Source organism: Gopherus flavomarginatus, chromosome 8, assembly GCF_025201925.1.
Source record: "Gopherus flavomarginatus isolate rGopFla2 chromosome 8, rGopFla2.mat.asm, whole genome shotgun sequence".
In the NCBI taxonomy this organism is placed as follows: domain Eukaryota; kingdom Metazoa; phylum Chordata; order Testudines; family Testudinidae; genus Gopherus; species Gopherus flavomarginatus.
In genome coordinates this window covers 60,083,741-60,109,261 of record NC_066624.1, presented here as the reverse complement: position 1 = coordinate 60,109,261, position 25,521 = coordinate 60,083,741, and the positions used below count along the sequence as shown (strand labels likewise).

At 44.1% G+C, this 25,521-nt stretch overlaps 1 protein-coding gene across 1 annotated transcript in view; it reads left to right on the top strand.

Moving 5' to 3' along the window:
- Positions 1 to 25,521, top strand: part of RYK (receptor like tyrosine kinase) — a 146,530-nt gene that overhangs the window by 31,002 nt on the left and 90,007 nt on the right. The window contains exons 2-6 of the mRNA XM_050965488.1: positions 13,375 to 13,496; positions 15,765 to 15,864; positions 17,565 to 17,699; positions 19,114 to 19,170; positions 23,814 to 23,958. Coding sequence (XP_050821445.1) covers positions 13,375 to 13,496; positions 15,765 to 15,864; positions 17,565 to 17,699; positions 19,114 to 19,170; positions 23,814 to 23,958 — 559 coding nt within the window. The remainder of the gene's footprint in view (positions 1 to 13,374; positions 13,497 to 15,764; positions 15,865 to 17,564; positions 17,700 to 19,113; positions 19,171 to 23,813; positions 23,959 to 25,521) is intronic.

The window sequence follows — 25,521 nt, the reverse complement described above, 5'->3', positions numbered from 1 at the left end:
ATATTGTAATCGGCCAGATCCAGCTTCCCATAGAGGCAGCGCCAGCAAGCTTTTAAATGGCCAAAAGCACACTCAACAGTCATTTTGCACTTGCTCAGCCTGTTGAACCGCTCCTTACTGCTGTCTAGTTGCCCTGTGTAAGGCTTCATAAGCCACAGCATTAAGGGGATAGGCAGGGTCTCCCAGGAGCACAATGAGCATTTCGGCCTCCCCTACGATGATCTTCTGGTCTGGCAAGAAAGTCCCTGCTTGCAGCTTCTTAAACAGGCCAGTGTTCCGAAAGACGCGTGCATCATGCACCTTTCTGGACCAGCCTGCGTTAATGTCTGTGAAATGCCCACTGTGATCCACAAGCACCAGGAGAACCATTGAGAAATACCCCTTCTGATATATGGACTCGGTGGCTAGGTGGTCCGGTGCCAGAATTGGAATATGCATCCCATCTATCGCCCCCCTGCAGTTAGGGAAGCGCATTTGTGCAAAGCCATCCACAATGTCACGCACGTTGCCCAGTGTCACAGTCTTTTGGATCAGGATGCAATTAATGGCCCAGCACACTTCTGGTAGATTTTCCCACTCAAAACTGATTAGCAACCAATCGGTAGCAGTCTGGAGTAGCTAGCTTCCACTGTGCAATCACTACGAGCTTCTCCAACAGGACAGCTCTGATTCTTGTGTCCTTGTGCCGCAGGGCTGGGGCGAGCTCATCACACAATCCCATGAATGTGGCTTTCCTCGTCCAAAAGTTCTGCAGCCACTGGTCATCATTCCAGTGTGCATCATGATGTAGTCCCACCACTCTGTGCTTATTTCCAGAGCCCAAAAGCGGTGTTCCACTGTGGTCACCACCTCTGTGAATACCACAAGCAATCTCGTGTCGTAGCTACTACGTGTGGTGAGATCAATGTTGCACTCCTCTTGCCTTTTGTAGTTTAAGGAATAACCCCGTTGCCACTCTTGATATGTTGGTCAGAGCCTGCAGCATACTGGTCAACAGTTTGGGATCCATTCCTGCAGCCCGGAGAGTCAGAGTGTGCAGTATATAAACCGTTGAAAGATGGTGCCAAATGCGGATGGAAGCACAGTGATTGCTGGGATGTGAAGCAATGCATCACTGGTCATTGGGACAGGATCCAGGATGCCCCACGACCCCCTCTTGTCTTCCTACAAGTCTTAGCAGCAGAAGAGAAAGAGGTGCACTCTGGGATAGCTGCCCAGAGTGCACTGTTCCAAATACCGCTGCAAGTGTGAACATGCTGTTATGCAGGCAGCTGATAGTGAACACACAACAGCGGTTTCTCTTCAGTGCTCTCTGAGCGGTGCTGTAACTGCTGGTGCTATAACACTGCTAGTGTAGACCTGCTCTTTGTTTCAATTGGCAGGATGACCTCATGCTGTTTTTCCCTTCTTGTGGGCTTCCCCACCCCTCTGCTGATTTCTGATTTCTGGGCTTCTATTGCTTTTGATCACACCTTGCTTAATTGGATTGGAGACAGGTAGATAGTTGCCTTCTCTCCTATCTGGGACAGAACCTGTTTCTTCCTGTTTAGCCACAGACTTTAAAGCATAATATCATTAAATATCTATATTATTAACACTATGTACAAAAAATATATTTCACAATTATATTAATCACCAGTGTGCATTAACTTTCAGAAAAGACCTTAATCTGTACACCTTTATAATACTGTTATACTGTTATAATACTTATAATACAGTTATATTGTATACAGTCTCTTGGTTCAGTTGCTTATCATAGGTTCAGCTCCCTTGTTTTTGTGGAAGAGTAAACCCTTGCAATGTAGTCTTGAAAAGTAAAACACAAACCAAGTCCTCTTTCCTCCTGGGTGTAGATGCTATGCGGTCTCCTCCCCTACTTGTTTCATAGCTTTGTTTGCCTGATATGTAAAAATGGACCTTCATTGTCTCTGTGTGATGATTGGGCTGGTCAGAGAAGCAAATACACATTCCTTTGTCTAAGGAAGACCTGTTTACCAACTCCACCTGATATGCCTGGTTTAAACACACTTTAATCCCAGCATGCATCCATAACTCTTAATACATATCACATACTTACATCATGTAAGAATCTGACTTCTTAGCTTCCAAATGATACCTCACAAAGTATATTTTGTACCAAGATTATTTCAGTAGAGTGTAGGGTGGGAACACAGAGGCCATGGCTACACTGGTGCTTTACAGCGCTGCAACTTTCGCGCTCGGGGGTATGAAAAAACACCCCGCTGAGCGCTGCAAGATAGAGCGCTGTAAAGCCTCAGTGTAATCAGCGCTGCAAGCTACACCCATAAAGGATGTGGTTTACGTGCAGCGCTGGGAGAACTCTCTCCCAGCACTGGCGCTCTGACCACACTCACACTTCAAAGCGCTGCCATGGCAGCGCTCCGAAATTTCAAGTGTAGCCATACCCAGAGGTGCTTGGGGTCAAATCTCCCCCTTTACAAAATTGCAGGAGCTTTAGACACTGACTGACACAGAGCGAGCAGATCAGTCATCTTTCCTGCCCTGTGCATTTGCTATCATTTTCTTTCCCCTTGATATCAAAGAAATCTTTTGTCACCTTTTTGTCTGTGTGTGGTCGCCGGGACATAATACACTGGGCTACAATTTTTGAGACGTCGTCTGCTTCAGAGACAAAATGTGCTATTTATTATGTATTTTGATGTGTTGAATTCAAATATGACAATTAAAACAACTGATTGGCTACAGTTTCTAAGATATTTAAGTTTTTACATTTTATGTCTTTGTATATTGTGTAGATAGTAGAGTTTTAATCATAAATTGTAAACCTAGGTCTTTTCATGTGTTTATGGTTGCTTTACTTGATAATATTTCACCTGTCCTGTTTATGTAACACTTTTATTTATATAACCCTTTTGCTGATTTTTAAATTTATGATGAAACAAAAGGCAAAAAACTGTTATGTATATAGTTTAGTCCTATTCAGTGTCTACTCGGCTCTTCTTGACTTGTCTCTTGTATTCATTAAATGGAGCATCTCTTGTCACTGTCCAGCAATAGTCTGCAAGCATTGATGAGCTCCATTTGCCCTGATAGCCTGCCAGGAGATTCCACTGCTGTAGTCTGGAGCCCAACAGCTCTGCCTTATTCTTGAGTAGTTCCAAATCCCTGACAAGGTCATTCAGTTCACCTTGTGTTATGAGGTGTGGTTCAGAGGAGGAGGATGGGAGAAAATGTGGGTCCTGTGACATTGATGGTTCAGGACCAGAAGTTTCATCCTCTTCTTCTTCCTCGTCTGACTCAAGTGAGAGTGATTCTGGTGCATCAGGAACCAGCAGTCCTCCTCCGTGGGGTACTGGGCGTATAGCTGATGGAATGTTTGGATGATGCACAGTCCACTTTTTCTTCTTTGACACACGTTTCCCAACTGGAGGCACCATGCAGAAGTAACAATTGCTGGTATGATCTGTTGGCTCTCTCCAAATCATTGGCACTGCAAAAGGCATAGATTTCCTTTTCCTGTTCAACCACTGGCGAAGATTTGTTGCCCAAGTGTTGCAGCATACGTGTGGGGCCCACCTCTTGTCCTGATCTCCAGTTTTGCAGCCAAAAGAAAGGTGATAGGCTTTCTTAACCATAGTGGTTATACTGCGCTTTTGTGATGCAAAAGTCACTTCATCACAAACATAGAAAAGTTATCTGCAGTGTTCACACAAGTAGGAGGCATCTCTGCTCACTTTGGCTAAACAGAAATGTGTCCCTTTGCAAAATCAAACACTGACAAATAAGAGAGCACGACACTGTATGATTTCTAGAGCTGATATAGGGCAATTTGTTCAGCAGAGTGATGTAAGCTTCGTTATGACTGCATCATCCATGACTTCTAGGAATAACATGATGCAATTCATATCATGTATGACGCAATACCAGCTTCAGATTGCATCAGTCATTGTTTTGCCTCAAAAGCAAGTACTGTCCAAACCCAGTCATAGATTTATTCATAGATCCAGTCAAAGATGTATTTTAGTCATTTCTGGTTTAAATTGAGATCCCTTCCCTTTATAACTCATTTATCCTCCGCCATTCCCAAGTCAAGGGTCGTATATACTGACCCAATAGCATATCTTGAAAACTAGAGCCAATCAACAATTTTAAGCATCATTTTCGTTCTCAGTGACCCAGAATTAGTAAAGTTGGACTACATTTATTTCAGAAGCATTTTGGCTGTAGAGCAGTGATATCAGAGGGTATCCGTAATTTCACCTACAGAGTTATGACCATGTCACAGTAACACTAATGACCAATGTGGTGTTAGATTTCAAACAATACACTATTACTCCTGGGGGAATTCTGCACCCTACAGGGGTACAGAATTCATATCTTCCACAGATTGCTTGGTTCCTCCCCTTAAAAATGGGGGAGCAAAGAAATTGGTGGGCAACACACGCCTCTTCCCTGTCAGCCTAGGCTTGTCTGGGAGCAGCTGGCAGCAGAGAGCAGATCACCAGGGAAGAGGAAGGCTGGGCATGCATGTGTGCATTGGTGGAGAGATGTTAAGTGGGTGGGGGCTGGGCGCATGTCTGCATGCAAGTGAGAGACTCAGCCTCTCATGCTTGCTGTTGCTGCACCCCGTGAAGCAGGCTCTGTCCCAGAGGCAGAGCAGAAATATAACAACTAAGTACGCAGGCAGCTAATGTTCCCATTGTTAATTGTTCCCATTCTTAGTCAATTAAGACTGCTTTACCTTGCCAGAGTGGTGTAAAGGAGCCTTATTGTAAATGAGAAGTAATGGAATCCTCTGCTAGGAAGGTCTGTGCTCTCCCACTTTTTTTTCCTGTGCCAGAGGCGCACAATGAGGTTTGTCATATACATATAGCTAAGGGTAGCATAAAGTCCCTCCTTTACCTGTAAGGGGTTAAGAAGCTCAAATAACCTGGTTGGCACCTGACCAAAAGGACCAATAAGGGAAGAAGATACTTTAAAATATGGGAGTGTTTGTGCTCTCTTTCGTGTTCTCTCCGGGACAGAGAGGGACCAGCGCAGGAAAAATCATCTCCTAAAACCCTACCTGAAATAAGTGTCCAAGATTACAAAAATTGTAAGTAATAGCAAGGAAATGCATTAGCTTATCTTTTTGTTTTAGCTTGTGAATTTTCCGTATGCTAAGAGGGAGGTTTATTCCTGTTTTTTGTAACTTTGAATTGTTCTTCGAGTGCTTTTTCACATCCATTCCACATTAGGTGCGTGCGTGCCGTGTGCACGGATGTTGGAAACTTTTTCCCTTAGTGGCTCCTGTTGGAATGGCAGGGGAGCCCCCTAGAGTGGCACCTCCATGCTGGTGCATATATACCCCTGCTGACCTGACTCCCCTTCAGTTCTCTCTTACCGTCCGTGGCGGTGTTGGAATAACAATCTCTCACTTGCGAGGGATCCCTTAGCACAGTTGTAGCAGTTAACAGTAGCTAGCAGTTTTCAGTAATTAGCACTTCTTAGTTGTTAGATAGTGAAGACTCCTTTGTTAGAGGTGTCTGGAAGTTGCTTCCATTACCAGCCCTGGGCTACGAGGCATGCCACAGGCCGAGAGGTTTAAGGCTTGTGCCATGTGCCGCAAGCCTATGCTGGTTAGTGATCCCCACGACTCATGTCTCCGTTGTTGGAGGGAATCATACCAGACTGAGCACTGCAAGGTTTATAAAGTTTTTCAAGCCCAGGACTAAGAAAGAAAGGGACTGTCACCTCAAGCAGCTGCTCATGGAGGCTGTGCTGCAACCTTCAGCCTTGGACTGTCTGGCTTGGGTGCTGATTTCCTCGGTGTGTAGTGCCCCGGCGTCAGTCCGTGATCTGGCGCTGGTGGGGCACTATAAGCCTGCAGCACCGAAGCAGCAGGACAGACCCTGACACTGCTTGACCTCTCTGGTGCTGCAGGGCCCATCAAGCCCCGAGCTAAGTGGTTTGAGGGTCAATGAAGGGCTGGAGGAGATCCTAGAACAGCCCTCCATGTGGGGGAATCGGGGTGTTTGGTGTTCTTTAAACTCATAGTGGTGCGGTTCCTCAAGGGACTTGAGAGGTTGTTCCCTTATTCGATTCCACTGGTCCCACCCTGGAACCTAAATCTGGTACTCGCCAAGCTCATGGGCCCTCTGTTCGAGCCCCTTGCCTCTTGATCTCTCCTCCACCTCTCCTGGAAGACAGTGTTCTTGGTGGCCATTACGTCCGCAAGGAGGGTGTCCGAGTTGAGGGCCCTCACCTTGGAACCGCCTTATACAGTCTTTTATAAGGACAAGGTGCAACTCAAGCTGCACCCTAAATTCCTCCCTAAAGTAGTTGTGCAATTTCATATGGGCCAGAACATTTGTTTGCCAGTGTTCTTTTCTAAACCACACATGGACTTGAGTCACCGTAGTCTGCACGCTCTGGATGTCCAAAGGGCCCTGGCATTCCATTTGGAGTGGACTAGGCCTTTCCGCAAGTCGACACAGTGGTTTGTCGCCATAGCCGACAGAATGAAACGTCTTCCGGTGTCGGCACAGCATATATTGTAAAGGATTGTGCACTGCATTTGTGCATGCTATGAGCTCGCCAAGGTTCCCACCCCGGCGATCACGACCCACTCGACCAGGGCACAGGCATCTTCAACAGCTTTCCTGGCGCAGGTCCTGATCCAGGAGATCTGTAAAGCAGCTGCCTAGTCCTTGATGCACACGTTCACAGCCCACTACGCGGTCAATCAACAGGCCAGAGATGGCGCGGCAGTCGGCAGGACTGTTTTCCAATCAATTGTTCCATGACTCCTACCCTCCTCCTAAGATTGTGAGCCATCTAATGTGGAATGGATGTGAACAAGCACTCGAAGAAAAGATGGATACCTACCTTTTTGTAACTGTTCTTCGAGATGTGATGTTCACGTCCATTACACTTCTCAGCCTCCTTCCCCTCTGTCGGTGTCACTGGCAAGACGGAGCTGAGTGGGGGGTTGGGTCAGCAAGCGAATATAAGCACCGGCATGGAGGCGCCACTCTAGGGGGCTCCACTGCCGACGCGATGGGAGCTGTTAAGGGGAAAGGTTTCTGATGTGTGCACACCTAATGTGGAATGGACATGAACAACACATCTCCAAGAACAACAGTTACGAAAAGGTAGGTAACTATCATGTTTTGCCTAGAGGGGAATCCTCTGTGTGTTAAATCTTATTACCCTGTAAAATTACCTTACATCCTGATTTTACAGAGGTGCTTCTTTTACTTTATTATAAAAAAAAAAAGTTCTGTTTTTAAAAACCTGATTGGTTTTTAGTGTCCTAAAAACCCAAGAGTCTGGTCTGTGCTCATCTTGTTTACCTATTTGGTTGGTATATTATTCTCAAGTCTCCCCAGGAAAGGGGGTGAAGGGACTTTGGGGATATTTTGGGGAAACAGGAACTCCAAGTGGTCCTTTTCCTGAATCTTCGTCTAACTCACTTGGTGGTGGCAGCGATACCGTCCAAGGACAAGGAAGAATTTGCTCCTTGGGGTAGTTTTTAACCTAAGCTGGCAGAATTAAGCTTAGGGGATTTTTCATGCAGGTCCCCACCTCTGTACCACAGAGTTCAGAGTGGGGAGGGAGCCCTGACAGGGTTAGATTACAGCTAAGGATCTGTTTTACTTATCCATTTAAAAAAAAAATGCAGGACAATGATTAGCAAAACTCTGACTTTCATCAGTACCGGTGACACCATGGCGCCGGGCCCAGGCTCCAAAGGGGCCCCAGCCCGGCCTGCTCTTCGCCGCCCACTGCTCTCTCCTGCGGGGGCAGAAGCTTGGTCCTGCTGGCTCCTGGGGCTCCTGCTGCAGGGCAGGCTCTGTCGTCCCCCTCGCGCCCCCCAAAACTGGCAGCTAAGCTCCCTCCTTTTCCCCTGAGTGTGCCGTGTTCCTGCCCCTTCCCCTCCCCCCCCCATGCTTCTCCTGCTGTGCGAGGGAGAGGGAGATGTGGGGCCACAGCGTGCTCAGGAGGAGGCAGGGACCGGGCCTTGGGGAAGGGATGGAATCGGGGAAGGGCAGAGCAAAGGTGGGGTCCCCACACTTCCCCTGCTGTGAGTCACTCAGGGCAGGGGGCTGGGAGCACCCCCACCTGCACCCGCTCACACCTCACCGCCACCCTCAGCACCAAATGGGAGCTCCTGCACCACCACCCTACATTCCCACCTGCACCCCTTGCACCAAATGGGAGCTGCCCACGCCAGGTAACCACTCCACACCCCAACCTCCTGCCCCAACCCTGAGCCCCCTCCCTCACCCTAACTCCTGACTAGATCCGGCACTCCAACATTTATTTACCTTTATTGACATTTTTTGTATAAAGCGCCGTTATCCAAAGTGTTTTACAATAGTTAACTAACTGTACAAACAATATTTGGAAAGATCATTAAGTGGTCTGCTGAGACCCCAGCAATTTTCAAGTGGTCTGTGGAAAAATAAGTCAGACTACAAGAACAATTAAGGTACCTCACCTTATTTTCATTTACTTGCTATTACTTATAGGAGGAGAATGAAGGAAAAAAGAATGAAAAACGCAGATGGAGGAGATAAAAGAATGTTCTTAGCACTGGGGCTGACCCCCTATTCCCTGAGCTCTGCATGCTGTTTCCAGGACAGGGGCTGACCCCTCCCTTGCCCTAGCTCCCCACACTGCAGCCAGGGGTTGGGGCTGGCTCCTAACCCCTCCCCCCAGCTCCATTTGGGCTGGGGCTGACCCCCAAACCCTGTTGCCTGACACTTCACCTCGCCCTCCCTCCCCCACATACACAGGTTCTTCCATGCCCTGCTAGGGGGGAGCACTGGACTTCTTTGGTAAACTGGGCATTTATTCATTTGCTTTTGCCAACTCATCAGTTGGCAAGAGCAAACAGGATAAATGTCCGTTTTTGTCACAAAGGTCAGGATGGCCGGGACAGAGCTTAAAAAGGGAACTGTCCCGGCCAAACGGGGACATATGGTCACTCTATCTCCAGGCAAGTGGGTCCTGAGGGAGTCCGGCCAGGGTGGGGGCACACCCTGGCCTGAGTAATCGCACCACTCTCGAGAGGCCAGAGTGTTTCCCCGCCCTGGCACTGGACCGGCTCTGGACGTGCTGCCAGCTCAGCCTGGCAGATGCTGTCACCTTCCAACAGGGCCGGTGAGTGTGGCCAGGGGACAGAGTGTAAGGGAGTTGGTCCCTGGAGGTGTGTGTGGGGCAGCTGGCCAGTGGGGGAGTCTCTTGGGGGGCGATTGGGAGGTCTGTGTTGGGATGCTTGGCAGTGGGAGGTGTGTAGGTCTGAGTGAGGTGCTGTGTAGTTGTGGTGGTGGGCTGTGGGGAAGTGAATTGGACAGTAGTGGTGTGGCTGTGTATGGGGATTCTGGGCAGGGGTGGTGATGAGCAGGCTGCTGTGCATTTGTGGTGGAGGGTCGGGGGGGAGGGTCTGCTGGGCATAGCAGGTCCAGAGGATGTGGGCATAGGCAGTAGAGAGCTGTGTGGCATGGCATGGGCCTACCCCCGAGGGGAAGGGGCATGCTGGCAGCACAGGGCTGGGCGGGCCAGCATGCATCTGGCAACTACCAGTTTGTATACAGTGCCCTTGCAATGGGCTGGGTGGAGTGGGGCTGGCCCCACAATGCTATGCCCCATTGCCCCTGGCTGGCCCCTTGCTCTGGGGACTGACCTCCCCACACCATGCTCCTTTGCCCCTATGGGGGCCCATAAATATGTTTGGTGGCAGGCCCACAAAAGGTTCATCCGGCCCTGACTTTCACATGTAAAAGTCTGAGTAATTTAAAGTAACATTCTACTTTATAGAACATAAAAATAAAAGTAATATAATTTAAATGAAAGTCCAGGATTATAACTGGAATGCAAAGTATTGGTTACCTAGTGTTTGTAACTTAATTTTCATGTATTTAGGAAATGCTGAACAGTTGTTGTGATTTTTTTTTTCTGTATGATAGTTTAAATAAATTACTAAAATAAGTGAAACTGGTGTGATTATATTACATTATTTTGACAAAATATGCAGAAATTTATGGGGTGTTTTGGTGCAGAAATTTGGAGGTGTTTTAGTGCAGAATTCCCCCAGGAGTACACTGTCACCTTTTAAATAAATATCATGACACTAGGATGTGTGGTGTAATGATTGTCAGGCCTGAGAAGAGTTGCTGATACAGAATGGTGAACTACAAATTGGCATCTGTCACACTTCTACCCTTAGACTGAGCTCCTTAGAGCACCTTATTCTCAACCTTTCCAGACTACTGTACTGCTTTTAGGAGTCTGATTTGTCTTGCATACCAAGCTTGGCCACGGCTTCCCACAGCTCCCGTTGGCTGGGAACGGCGAACTGCAGCCACTGGGAGCTGCAAGCGGCTGTACCTGAGGATGCTCAGGTAAACACAACATCTCGCGGCCCGTAAGGGGCTTACCCTGAACAAGCCGCGAACCAAGTTTGGGAAACCCTGATTTAGAGGTACGTATTGTATGAGGCAGGCATCTGCAGTATCCCTTGCATCAGAATATGCATCTTGGGTGGGAAACTGCATTTTGGCGTTCTTTAGCAAATAATTTGAATGTTATGGATTTTTTTTAAAGAAAAAAATAGGAAATTTCCTTAAAAAAAAAATTTATGAAGTGAATCAAACAGGAAATGCTAACCTTAAGGTTGCCTATGGAATCTTAACTCTCTCCTCTTGTGCATATGCAATACCATGGTCTAATTATATGCTCTAAATACTAGAGCTGAAAGAATGATGGTTTTTTTGGTTTGCTGGCAATTCCAAAAAAACCCAAAAATTTGGTTTGGGTTCAAATGATACTATTAAAAATTTAAAATAAAACTTGTTGGTTCAGATCAAATGAAATGTTTTGTTTTCCCAAAACATTTTTGATTTGAGTCCTTTTAAAATGTTTTTAATTCTTTTAAATAAAATTAAAGGAAAGTTTGAAATGAAGATATGTCAAATCAAAACATTAGGTTCTGAAAATGTCAAATTGAAATGTTTTCTCTGAAATTTGTTTTTTAATTAAACAATTTTGTGAAATGGAGAACAGTTTATGAAATCTTCATTTTTGGCTGAAATTTTCCACAGCTCTGCTTAATTCCACAGAGCCTTTGCCTCACTCATTAAACAGTTTTGAACTGTGCTTAAAAAATGAGATATCCTGGGACAAATTGTTTGCATTCACAACATTGTAAATGCATTACAGTGCATTCTGAATTTATATTGTCAAGCTGTCTGGAGTGGCTCATGAACATGGGTATAAACCACAGGGCAGACTGTTACAAACCAGGGCACAAGTCCCAAACTGGTTGTGTTCTATAATTAGATTTTACCAATGAAATATCAAGTGTGAACTCCTCAAGCACTATAATAGCCTTAACGTGGAGTCATAGACAGTCCCATTGGGCATCTGTTTTGCCACCCAGGCAAGCCTGCATTTGAAAAATCACAATAATATTCAGGTTACTCCCAGTCCCAAAGGACCAGTTGCTTACCCTGAGTCACTTGTATCTTTGATCTCTCACTAAAGACAATGCTTTTAGAATCGTAGAATATCAGGATTGGAAGGGACCTCAGGAGGCCATCTAGTCCAACCCCCTGCTCAACGCAAGACCAATTCCCAACTAAATCATCGCAGCAAGGGCTTTGTCAAGCCTGACCTTAAAAACCTCTAAGGAAGGAGATTCCACCACCTCCCTAGGTAACCCATTCCAGTGCTTCACCACCCTGCTAGTGAAAAAGTCTGTCCTGATATCCAACCTAAACTCCCCCACTGCAACTTGAGACCATTACTCCTTGTTCTGTCATCTGCTGCCATTGAGAACAGTCTAGATCCATCCTCTTTGGAACCCCCTTTCAGATAGTTGAAAGCAGCTATCAAATCCCCCCTCATTTTCTCTTCTGCAGACTAAACAATCCCAGTTCCCTCAGCCTCTCTTCATGCATCATGTGCTCCAGCCCCCTAATCATTTTTGTTGCCCTCCACTGGACTCTTTCCAGTTTTTCCACATCCTCCTTGTAGTGTGGGGCTCAAAACTGGACACAGTACTCCAGATGAGGCCTCGCCAATGCTGAATAGAGGGGAATAATCATATCCCTTGATCTGCTGGCAATACCCTACTTATACAGCCCAAAATGCCATTAGCCTTCTTGACAACAAGGGCACACTGTTGACTCATATCCAACTTCTCATCCACTGTAACACTTCGGTCCTTTTCTGCAGAACTGTTGCCTAGCCATTCAGTCCCTAGTCTGTAACAATGCATGGGATTCTTCTGTCCTAAGTGCAGGACTCGGTACTTGTCCTTGTTGAACCTCATCTGATTGCTTTTGGCCTAATCCTCTAATTTGTAGCCAATTCTGTATTAAACTAACCAAAGTTTAATGTAGTTTAGGACTAAGCAGCTTGGGGATCCCTTGCTTATGCTTAGAAATATTGCCGTCTCCAAATTCCAGACAGCATAGTAATACAGATCCTTCTGGTCAGGAATTTGTATTCCCTTCCCTCAGTGTTCAAGCTGTGGTGGGATGAGGGCTCATGTGGTTCCCCCGCATCCATGAAGAGGGTACATAATCAGCCAAGTATTTTGTCCACTGATATTCTATTGGTTTGTCTGGTATCTGCAGGCCACCTTTCTTGGAGAGAAAATGACTTCTTTTGTGGTAAACTAGTATTTCACACCTGGTAATGCTTTTCTCCTGACTAGGGGGTGGGGGGTGAGGGGATTATATTCTTAGCAAACGTTTTTATCATTAGAGAGCAAACACTTAAATATTACCTTGTAATGTGGGATACAGATATTAGTAAGATTAATACAAGCAGCATCCTACATGCATTTCATAAAATCTAAACACATTCTCATAACTCTATCTATTTAACAATACTAACACACAGGTGACCAAGACTGGTTTCCAGCTATGCATTTGTCAGTATTCAGTGAGGACCAGGGCTTTTGGCCTGAGTTGGCACCTGATCTGCCAGCTCTGCATATGTCATTGTAAATGTGAGCAGAATTCTGCCCTTGATGCACAGGAATAAGCAGTATGTGGTACATGAGATATGGGATCCATTCATTACTGCCTGTAGTGATTTTTGTTAGTTTGTAGAGAAAATCCCGTTTCTTTCCCCTTCCTTGACCTAGTCTAGCTCCTCTTATGAAGTAATATTTTGTAAGAAATTTGCAGTACTTCTCAACACTGGCAAAAATAATGGTATATCTCCACTATGCATCTAAAAATAGAATTTATGAATTGTGTGTACCACATATATAAACAGAGCTGCTAGTACAAAGAGTCAAGAATACCTCAGATAAGAGAGACTGTAGTTGTACTTCAGTTACTAGTGGCTTTTACTTTCCTCACCTAAATTTGTTCTAAATATTCTGGTTTCTAGGTCTTGATGCAGAGCTATATTATGTGAGGAATGATCTTATTAATCACTACGCATTGTCCTTCAATCTGTTAATACCCAGTGAGACCAACAGTCTTCATTTCAGTTGGCATGCTAAATCCAAGGTAAGCATAAACAGAATTTGCATTACATACCATAATATATGAATATCTTGCCTAGATTTTTAACAAAAGGTCAGTGTCAATAGTTGGACCACGTTTTTGCTCTTTCCTCTGCACAAATTAGGATAGGCTAGTGCATAAAAAGATATACCGTTGAGTTTTTGTTTTGTTTTGTTTTGTTTTGTTTATGTAGCCAAAGGGAACCAACTAATTGTGCTCAAGAAGAAATTTGAAGACTGAGAAGAAAAGGGCATGGCTTGTTGGATGCATAACATTTCTAAAGTGTTCAGAATATTTTTAAATAAGCGTTCTTTGGGGCATCATCTTTTTTACTTCAAAATACAGTTACAGGTTACCTGTCTATCAGTTGTGATACTGGCAGTGAATTAAACATGAAACAGGCACTTGTGAATTAAGGCCTTTGAAAACTTGGAATCTTGTGTTCTGTGGATTCCTAGAAAAGACATTGCTTGAGGGAAGAGAGGGATCTATTTGAGTAGTATTTAGAGATCATTATTAAGTCCCAATAAGACGGAAGGGAAGTCATCTTTTATTTCACATATCCATTATAATTGGAGTGTGCAGCAACACCTGTGGTAAAGTTTGTCTATGCGTTTCCATTTTAAAGGATTTTGATTTACTTATTACTTCAACTTTGTGGCTGAAGTTTTCGCAGCTGAAATTGTCTAGTCTGCCTGAGGGTAAATATTTTTGTAAAATTTGAACCACAGGCATTTTGCTGGGTTTGAGTAAATCAATAATACAAACATTTAACATCATATAAATGAAACCTGAAGCAGCTGTTCTCAAACTTCAGCAACCCAAGGACCCCCTTTTTGATTTGAAATTTTTTGGGAACTCTCAATCCCCCCCTGTTCAAATCCAGCCCCCCCCCCAATCGCTTGCTCGCTCTCCCCCACCCTCACTCACTTTCACCAGGCTGGGGCAAGGAGTTGGGGTGAAGGAGGGTGCAGGAAGGGATGTGGGCGCAGAGTGGGAGTATGGGTGTGGGAGAGATTGCGGGCTCTGGGAGGGAGTTTGGGTGCGGGAGGGGGTGCAGGCTCCAGCAGGCTATTGCTTACCTCAGGCAGCTCCTGAAAGCGACTGGCACATCTCTCTGGCACTGTCCCTGCAGCTCCCATTGGCCGCAGTTCCCAGCCAGTGGGAGCTGCGAAGTCAGCCTAAAGGTAGGGGCAGCATGCAGAGACCCCCTCCTCGCTCTGCCCCTCCCCCAGGGGCTTCAGAGATGGGCTGGCCGCTTCTGGGAGTGATGGGGAGCCAGGGCAGGCAGGGAGCCTGCCTTAGCCCCGCTGCACTTCTGGAGGGGGACGAGTTGATCAGCGGGGCCCACGGACTCCCTACCCTTGGAGACCCACAGACATGAATTTTTAGTAGGATTTTTTCTGAGCTCCTGGGACACCATGTTTAATTCCCTGCAAATGCATAGCCCAGCCCACCTCCAGTGAGAACTTTGACAAAAAGTGCTTCTTAAAAGTACTAATTGAGCGGTATGTGCACAAAGTGTAATTTTCAAAGGTTCATAGATTGAACAAATCAAAACCAATTTTTGTTGGATCAGACACTCCTCAATGAAGACTTCTCCCTTCTACATTTTACTTTGCATCCAGGCATTTTGCCTGTAGAGCTAGCTGTCTAATAAAAAAAAAAACCATCTTTGCTTTAAAACAAAGCAGGGAAATAATTTTTACTTGTCTTATAGTCAGTTACAACTTTTGGAAGGCATGGGCCTTGATCCTACTCCTGTGTGCAAGCATTTGCAGAATCAGGGTCTTAAAATGGAAAAGAACCTTAACTGTAGTTGAACAAGTTTTTACCTGTATAGCCAGCCGCCTTATACTCAAACTTACTAGGTGAGTGGTAATGTCTTTTTTCATTTCTTAATTCCCATAGATTGAGTGTTTGCTTTTGAGCAAATGAACTTAATATACTGGAGTTAGCCTTATCTTAAGCATTTTTAAAGGATTATTTAAAAAACAACAACTCTGGCCTAAATTTTCAAACATGTAACTAGTGATTTAGAGTGCTCTTGGATGTCCAATTTGAAATATTTGAATAGAGCCTGATATTCAAATTCCTGAACCGCATGCCCTGTGAAAATCAGGTTAGGTGATGAACTTGAGGTACTTTAAATCCAAAAAAATTGATTAGTGATTTTAATTTTATCTCTCTCATAAAAATTGCTTGAGAAGGTGTTAATATTAATTGTTTTATCATTGGAGTTTCTTAACCTTCTCCCACGTATTGTTACAGGTTGAATATAAACTGGGATTTCAGGTAGATAATGCTATGGCTATAGATATGCCTCAGACTAATATTTCTGTACAAGGAGAAGTCCCTCGTGCTTTATCAGGTGAGTAAACAGGCTTTCAGCTTTGAAGGCACATGCAAAGTACTACCATGAATACTGGTTTTCTGGTACTCAGTAACATTTCCTGATTTCCCCAGAAATGCATATAGTATAATTTTGTGTAATTTTGTTGTGCATAACATATAAGAGACAACAATTGTGACATATCTAGATAATTCTGTATATAGATAATCTTAACACTTGTCTCATTTGATTTAGATGCACTGAACTATGTGATAAACAAATTCTATTTTCTGAAACATGCGAAACAGAGGAAAATCAGATAGTGAGAATTCCAAGCCTTTCTGATTGTATACAATTTTTTTAACTTTATTTAGCTAGTAGTTTAGCAGTTTGTTTCTATCAAACAAACATTTTCTCAGTGATTGTTCTGCATAGGTCTAGCTGTGCATAAGTATTCAGAGTGAATGATGATGGCTCCTTGTTTGAAGGCAATTATAAGTTGAAGTCATAAGAATAAATTCCCCTCTCCCCTTTTTTGGGGAAAAACGGTACACATTTTCCTGAGAAGGGAAGCACCACATTCCAAGAATATATAGAAGATTCTTATTCTAGTTTGGCCAACAGTTGTGCAGATTTTAATCTCCAGTGTATAGATAAGTAACTTAATGATTGCCTTTTTTAAAGAAAAGTAGTAGAATAAATTTAACATGTTAAGGACATTGATGCATTGTAAAAAATCAAATAAAAACAACCATTTGGTGTGTATTCATTCCTCTCTTGAACGTGTTTTAGAAATAAAACTGCATGGTGTGGGATTTTCACAAATGCATTCATTTGCTGCTGTAGCAGCAAAGTAACAGTTACTGGGCTTAATTCTGCACGGTCTTGTACCCTTTTGAGTTACTTGTACCTGTGAGCAATGGATGTAAAATGCTACTGTTTTGCTTTTTGTATCTTTTTGTTCTTTTTGTACAGGTAAGCGCTAGAGTCAAGCCTATTATTTCTGCGGTTGCGCTGATATCAGTGATGCTGGTACATAGCCTTGAAAACAAACGTAGTCATAGCAGCAAAGAGTCTTGTGGCTCCTTATAGACTAACAGACGTATTGGAGCGTGAGTTTTCGTGGGTGAATACCCACTTCGTCGGATGCATGTATTCACCCACGAAAGCTCATGCTCCAATATGTCTATTAGTCTATAAGGTGCCACAGGACTCTGGTGCTTTTACAGATCCAGACTAACACCGCTGTCCCTCTGATACTTGAAACCTAGTCATGTTAATTTAAAATAGATTCCCAGACAAATTTGCTCAGACCACTTTGGGTGCTGTCAAAAAGGCCATCTTGATGGTTTTAAAAAATAAGAGGAAGTTAAGCACTTCTGTGTGTGTTCCAAAGATAGTGAGGACCGCACTGAGCCTTTGCATGTGATTCATTAATATTTGGTAACTGCAATGTAGAGTGCATGGCTAACAGTTGTTTACCCCCAGATACTATTGGGTTTTTGAGATCTGCACACTTCAATTTCAGTTGTTGGATTAAATGTATTTGACAGCTGCTCCCTAAAATGCCATAAGTGTTACCAGAAATTACCCGGTTTGAACACCAAAATGAAATTCTAAGAAAATGCTTGAATTTAAAACAAAAAGTGCAACAAAATCCTGCATGATTTGAAGATTGTTTTAAAAAATTGTTGAAATGTATTGTAAACAAATGTCTGACTCTTGTTTTTTATTTGCAGTGTTTCGTGTTGAACTATCATGCTCAGGCAGACTAGACTCTGAGGTTACAATATTAATGCAGCTCAACTTAACAATAAATTCCTCAAAAAATATCACAGTCTTAAATTTCAAACGAAGGAAAATGTGCTACAAAAGTAAGACATCAAGCTTCCAAGATTCACCAACTTTTAGTGTTAAAGTAGAGGAAAAAGGAGTGAGGGGACAGAGACTACGGTGATGGGTGTGGAATAAGAATCTCTCAGATGAATGAAACGTTTTCCAGGAACGTGAGAGTAGAGGGAGGGTTGAGGGAGATCTCTTACCTTAGAGATAAATAAGGGAAATTTGGATGAAGTAAGATGATGAGGGAACAAATAAATGTTCTAAATTTACGCATAATTGGGAAGACAGGGCAGTTGATGGGCTTTAATTGAATAACTGGCTTTGTATTATGGAGATAGTGACTGCAGCTTCATAGTTATGACTGAGTTTTGCATTTAAAGCAGGGATACCGCCACTTATGTCTGGAAAATAGTCTCCCCAAAATTACAGCATTTTTAATAGACTTTTTTCTGATAATTTAAAAGTAAATCTTATAAAGTAAGTTAGAATGATCTTAAAATGGGTCACTTAAACTTGGCACCTTGTGTCTTTTTTGTTCTTTATGATCTCAGTAAAAAAATGATGCAGACATTTCAAACTCCCCATATAGTTAAAACACTGAAACTTGGAGAACAAAGCTACATTTGAATATGTTTTTGTGAGGATTAATGCTTTCTTTTTGTTTTTTGGCCACTTTTCGTAACTGAACACTTCTTTTAGTTGAGTCTGCAGTCATTTTGAAAGAAGTTTTGGAGTACTGTAAAGAATGTTTTTCTTTAATCTCTTATTCTCAATAGACTGCTCTTAGCAAGGATGGTCACTACTTCGGTTTGCTTGCTCCTCATAATTCTTCAGTCTCCTGATAGCATTTGGTGGTGGTGGTGGTGGTGGTGGTGGTGGAGGGGGTGTCTGTCAGTCACCATCTACCCTGAGGGCAGACTGACTTCACTTCCGTTTGGTTCTGAATTTCCAATTGAAAGTTTTTAGAAAATGTGAGCAAAAAGCAATTAAGCCGCTTCTTATACAACATAATTAGTGTAAGGAGATTGAAAGCTAATATTTTGCAGGAAAGTAGTTCTTACTGAAAAATGCTTTTGTGGTGAAAATTGGTTTTGATTACTTAGGATAGTTTGAAAAATAGCCATTTGTGTATCAGTAGTCCTTAGATTTTGAGAATTTGTGGACAAAGATTATATTTTTCCCACCCATTGTAGATAAGTACTGGATTGAGAGACTCAGCTGAGACCAAACACGGCAAATTCAGCTGGGAAGGAGAATTTTTGAGAGTTGGGAGCATGGGAAAACATGGTTATAATGAAAATCTGAAATTAACCTTAACGATAGGTTTTAATTCAGTCTGGCAAGTTAGGAAAACACTTTTATAGAATTGGACCAGGTGATTCAGTGTAAAGGAATTAAAATACAAAATGTGTACTAAAACTTCACATTTTTCTCTTATTGATTTAGAATTTGAACAAGAAGTAAAAACTCCAACATCTGACAAAAACAGCAGCAAAGCTATTTGTAAGTAATATTAAGAGCACTTATTCCTCTTGGCATACCTTAACAGCAACCTTTTGATGCATCTTCTTTATGAAGGGAATGATGTGAAAACAGTAACTTCCATCAAGTTCAGATTTTAGAGAGAGGCTTTTTACAGTTTTGTTAACTCAATTCTTCTGTTCAGTCAGCAATATATAATGGGGGTGAGAAGGTGTTCTGGGATAATCACAACTTTTGCCTGATACATGACTCCAGAAGTTTTAATTGCTCAAAATCAATCTGTTTCTGACCTTTAGATTTAGAATCTGTTGTGTGTGCCATTTAACTTGCTGAAGTAAATGTGCAGTGTGAAGTGGCTTTGGCCCTTTTTATCTTCCTAACCATGTCCCGAGTTGGAAATGCCAACCACAGCATACTAGCACCTGTTGTGGAACCCAAAATACAAGCTGCTGTAAAAATTCTTTTGGAACTCAATGAGAAGCTTTATTCCATTTCCTGTGGTGCTAATTCTTTACTTAATTATCCCTTGCACTTTTTTTGCCTAATATAGGTGATGTTTAAAAACCCTGGGGTGTGGGTAGGGCCCTCTTCCTAAAATAGGAGTAGGTCTTGCCTCCTTTTGGTGCATGCACATGACAGCTTCTTAACACCGTAGAGGGCAGGCATGATAGGTAGCCCAGTGGCTGCTAATTTGTGCTGGCCTCCAGGAATCAGTGCAGTTGAGGTTGGTTGGTTGAAAAGGCAGGCTTAACCACCTCTAAATGCTACTGCATTAAACAGGGAGTAGGACAGGCACCAGGGATCCCACTCATGAGGCTTGTTAAAGGCAGAGCGTGAGGTACCCTTGAGCTACAGGCTAGGGAGCCTTTAAGCTTCAGGTCAGTTCTGGGGGGTAGCATATAACTTCTGGGCACTAACCCCATACTGCTCTCCAATATGAGTTCTTGAGTGTGATTCTCCATGCTGGATATGGCTGAATTGGATTTCTCCTTGCTGCAAAGTTCTGCCTCTTTACAACTCCCCTTCTCTAGTGCAGTTTCTACCAAAATCTGCAAGAATGAGTGAAGAGCATCAGAAGCAAGTGGCTGGTTTGACTGCAGCTCTCCCAGTTTCCTCATATGTGCTTGGGTAGCGATAGCATTTTTTGTGGGGAAAGGATTGTTAGTTTCCAGTAAGCAGCCTCCCAAGACCAGCAGTTTGGAGGTCCCCTGGCCCCTTTACATTTAGCCTGGAGGAAATGAGGGGGGTGTTGGTGACTATATGATGGCACTGATTGGGTTGTTGGTTCCTGGGCTTGTCTACACTGGCAGGTTTTGTCGATGAAACTAATGTTGACATGAAAAAATTGACAAAAGCAAAATCGCCACAATGAGTCTACATTTGCGCCCTCTGTTGACAGATTGTCCCCACATTCGGGGTGCCATTGTCAACGGTGTGAGCAATGCACTGTGGGTATATATCCCACAGTGCCTGGCGACACCATCTTTCGCTAGATGTTGTGGGAAGGCGGAAACGGAGCATGGCGCATCCTAAGACATGCAAAATGTCCTGTCATGCACCGCTTTGTGTCCCAGCCCTTCAGTAGTTTCTGGCTTCCTTTCGTATCATTTTTACAACTGCCAGTCTTTGTAGTGTGCGCCAGCATCTGCAGTGAGAGAGGATGGATCCCGCACTTCTTTCCTGTGCGCTGTTAACTGTCGTGAGGACATCGCGCATGGCAGCAGAGTTATTCGCAAAGTTACTGACAGAGGATGAATCACAGGCACCCGAGTGTGATATAGACAGCAGCAACTTATCAGTGCTCTTGGTTTTCACAGAGCACCTGCGTACAGTAGACGGTCGCTTTTGGGCTAGGGAAACAAGCACTGATTGGTGGGATCGCATTGTCATACAGGTGTGGGATGAAGACCAGTGGGTACAAAACTTTAGGATGTATAAAGCAGCCTTCCTGAAGCTATGTGCTGAGGTGGCCCCCGACTTGCGGCGCAAGGACACCAGAATGAGAGCTGCTCTTTCGGTAGAGAAGTGTGTTGCAATCGCTGTCTGGAAGCTGGCGAATCCACACTGCTACTGGTCAGTTGCAAATCAGTTTGGAGTGGAGAAGTCCACTGTTGGGTCTGTATTACTCCAAGTGTGCAGGGCAATAAATCTCATTCTGCTGCGGAGGACTGTAACTCTGGGAAATGTGCATGAAATAGTGGATGGTTGTCCCTAACTGTGGCGGGACGATTGATGGCATACACATTACAATTTTAGTACCAGACCATCTTGCCTCAGAATACATCAATAGGAAGGGATACTTCTCCATAGTGTTGCAGGTGCTTGTGGCTCACCGGGGGCATTTCATGGACATCAATGCAGGCTGGTCTGGAAAGGTGCATGACACACACATCTTCAGGAACAATGGCCTATATAGAAAGCTGCAGGCGGAGACTTTCTTTCCAGACCACAGGATCACAATGGGGGATGTGGAAATGCCCATAGTAATCCTGGAAGATCCAGCTTACTCCTTCTAGCCTTGGCTCATGAAATCTTACACAAGGCACCTGGACAGAAGCAAGGAGCATTTTAACAGGCTGAACAGGTGCTGCATGGTAGTTCAATGTGCCTTTGACTGTTTGAAAGCTTGCTGGAGGTGTTTAAATGGTGGGCTAGACCTTACTGAGGATAATATTCCTGTGGTCATAGCTGCGTGCTGCACTTTGCATAATCTGTGTGAATCTTAGGGTGAAATGTTTGCTCAGATGTGGAGCACTGAGGCAGAGCACTTGGCTGCACAGTTTGAACTAGCGCTGTCAGAAGAGCCCAGAGTTTAATATCAGAGAGGCTTTGACAATGAGGGGCAATAACATGTCTGCTTTGGAGTTGCTTCCCTGGTGCATCCATGAATGATTTTGGGGCCCAAGATCCATGCAACAAAATGCTTTATAAGCTTGTTGAGAATGAATTGATTGCTATACCGTTTTGTAGAACACAGAATAAAAACACTGTACCATTTAAATACCTTAGCCTTCATTTATTGTTAAAAAGGGTCAAACCTCACAACTGTGTGTAGCTCCAGCTATCATTGTCCAAGCTGTGAGAGGGGGTGGAGTGATGGGGAAACTCAGGAGTGCTGAGAGGTAAAAGAAATGTATGGGCATAGAGGAGGGGTGGGGTTGGCAAAGAATTGTGACTGTGCTGCAGTGGAGGTCGACCATGGATCTGCTCTGTCTGCAGCTGTATCAAAGACTTGAGCATCTCTGTCTGATCCTCCATAACTTTTAATCATCCGCTCTGTCACTTGCCTAGCAAATGCTGCATTCTCTTTTCTGTCCTAACTTTCGGCTTCTCAGCACCCCTGGTCTCTCTCTCATTGCGCTGCCGCACCTCCCTGAACATGTCGTCTTTGCTGCATCTTAACTTTTTCCTATCTGCTGAAGCTGGTTGGCAGGTGTGCGTGATGTGTTCCCCAAGGTCTTGGCTGCTGTGGACAATGCACAGAAGAGAGATTGTTACATTCCAGCAAACGATTGAAACATTTCAGTAACAAGGGCCTTTTGCAACTAGTAGCAATCATTTTCTCACTGACTCTAGGCAGGCACAGAGTTCTGTGAGCACCTCAATCATGGTGAGTGTCGAGAATGGGTAGAAGGTGGCTGTGGGTACGGACAAAACGGACACAACTTGCAGGGCAGATTTGCAGGGAACTTATTCTAAAATTATCACACACTTTTTCACAGGCAGCCAACCTGCTGGCTGACATCTCACCATGGCACAACTACTACACGTTTGCAGCTTTCACCTTGGTCTGTATGCAGCTCAGCCATATGCTGCTTTAGTCCCAGTTCCAGTGATTGCTAAATGGTATGGTACAGTTTCCTGCAGTGGGAGAACTAACAAGGCTGCAATCCCTTGCAACCTGCGGCAGAGGATTAACAAGTACCTCTTGGGAATGTTTCCGAGCCTCTCTCTGGAGGATTCCCTGCAGGTCTTAATGTCCATCAACACACTGCTTAGCCATGCAGATTAGCTACATCGGGCAATGTCCAGCTTGCATAAAAAACTACCTGCCTTCCACTTTTCGATTCCCTACACAAGCCACAGCAACTTACCCAGCATCTCATCTGCTTCCTGGTCCCATAGAGCACTTCTGGAGTGGAGAAAAGTTCCTAGCAGGCTGCCCCACCAGGCGACCCCGTTGGTCGCTCCACATACTCTTCTAGCTCCACTTCTTCATCCAGAATTTGAGCTTCCAGGTTACCCGCTCTTTCTGCTGCCTCCAAAGTATCCACGGGGCTATCAGCGATGGAGATGGGGTCATGACCGAGGATAGCATTCAGCTCCTTATAGAAGTGTCAGGTCTTAAGTGCACCACTGGAGCGATGGTTTGCCTCCCCCACATTTTATGGTACATGTGCCTCAGCTCCTTTATCTTTGCTCTGCCTGCTGTGTGTTCTGATCATAGCCCTTTTTACACAAGCCTCGAGAAATTTGCCCATATGTGTCCCGATTCCTATGGGTCAATCGCAGCTGCGACTGAACAGACTCCTCTCCCCATATAGTGATCAGATCTAACAGCTCAGCGGTAGTCCATATATGAACTCATTTTAAATGGATAAATGTAATTTCTCTCTCTTGTCGAAAAGTACATTTCAGTGACATGTTTTACCCTTCTATTTCAGTTGATCCTGTAAATGCCGCTCCCACCACTTCTACCCGTGTGTTTTATATCAGTGTAGGGGTTTGCTGTGCTGTTATATTCCTGGTGGCAATAATATTAGCTGTCTTGCATCTTCATAGTATGAAAAGAATAGAGTTGGATGACAGGTAAAGTATACAATCTTCTTTTCATATGCAATTGTTTGACATTTGTGAAGGTGTCTATGTGTTGTGTAAAAAGAGACACCGAGAATCACTTGTAAAAACTGAGAAACTAATTGTCACTGTTTGCCTGTCATAATGTTTTCCTTCCTTTCCTGTACTTAGACAGTTTTGTCTTCTGACCTCTGATCTGTGCAGCAGCAACAGTCCATAGCACGGGATAAGTAAAAAGGCAATAACCTGGAATGCTGGCAGTTTGGGTGCCCTCCAGTCAATTAAAATCCAGTGGCAGCTCCTCTCTGGCTTGTGTTTTTTGCAGAAGCTGATCATGCTTTGGCACTTCTCTTCAGACTTGTTTAATTTGAAGCTGTCCATTTTTTTCCTCCAAATGGTCAAAACAGAAATGCTGGGCCCAGCTATGTAAAGTGGCAGCCTAGTTCAACAGCAATGGCAGTGCACCCATTTGTTAGAGGGCTAGTCAGAATCTGGGAATCTCGCGGGTATGAAATGTGGTATAGGAGATTGGTAAAGAAAAGGACCATACACTGCAACCACTATCTTGACACAGCCAGTAATTGAGATAGGAGGGTCTTTTAATACTTATGATTATATTCAGATCCTTTTCTCTGTCCTGCCTTCAAGCCTTATTGGAATACTTAAACTTCTTCTTTGTGGCCAGGAAGTTTCTTATCTCATAAGAACCCCGTATGACTCTTTTTTTCCTAATAGATGGAAAAGGACAAGGAAGGGAATGTGCCTCAAAGTGAACTCTTTAAGATGGTTTTGCACCTATTATTTCACTTTCAGGCTGAAACTGTGTGGCGGTTAAACATAAAGCCCTGTCAGGGGCAGCAATTGCAGACATGGTTCAAAATCCCAGATCCTTTTGTGCAATACAGTTGACTAGGGGCAATGGGATAGGAGCTTTGGGGAGCCAAAAATTCAGAGCTACTCAGGCTGTCGTGGCTGAAGAAAGAGGCTTTAGTATATCTGAGTACATTGAAAATAATCACTTTTTCCTACTTTTGAGAGAACTTGGATGCTCAAAAATTGTCTTCATTGTAGTCAGTTATTTGGTGCGTCATTGGTATTATACTAGGGCCTTGGGATGCCAGCTGAGATCACAGACCCTTTCTGCTGTGCTCTGTACAAACCGCAAGTTCCTTTGTAGAGGATCTTACAATTTAAATAAGACAAGCACGGGCTCGGGAGGGGTTATAACATTGAACAATGTGGTGGTCTGTAAAAGTCCACTTTCTCTTTAGTTGTTTTTTAAAGTCTTGGTAAGGGGTTAGCTAACCTAAGTAAGGAGGGTATAGAAGGCTGGTGAGCTGAGCAAACAGCAGTGGGAAAAGAGGCCCCCAAATCACTTGTGATCTAACCTGAGTATGATCTTTGTGATAGTTTACTACTGTAGCTATTAACTTTTGAAAGCCAGTTTGGCAGTCTCCTAAGAGTCCCATAGGCTTACAGTACAGACCCGTTTACGCACGGATGTCGGGAGTCAAGCTGTTACAACCACATGTTAACGGACTGCAGGTTAAGAGGGCCATGCTGAAATATCTTAAG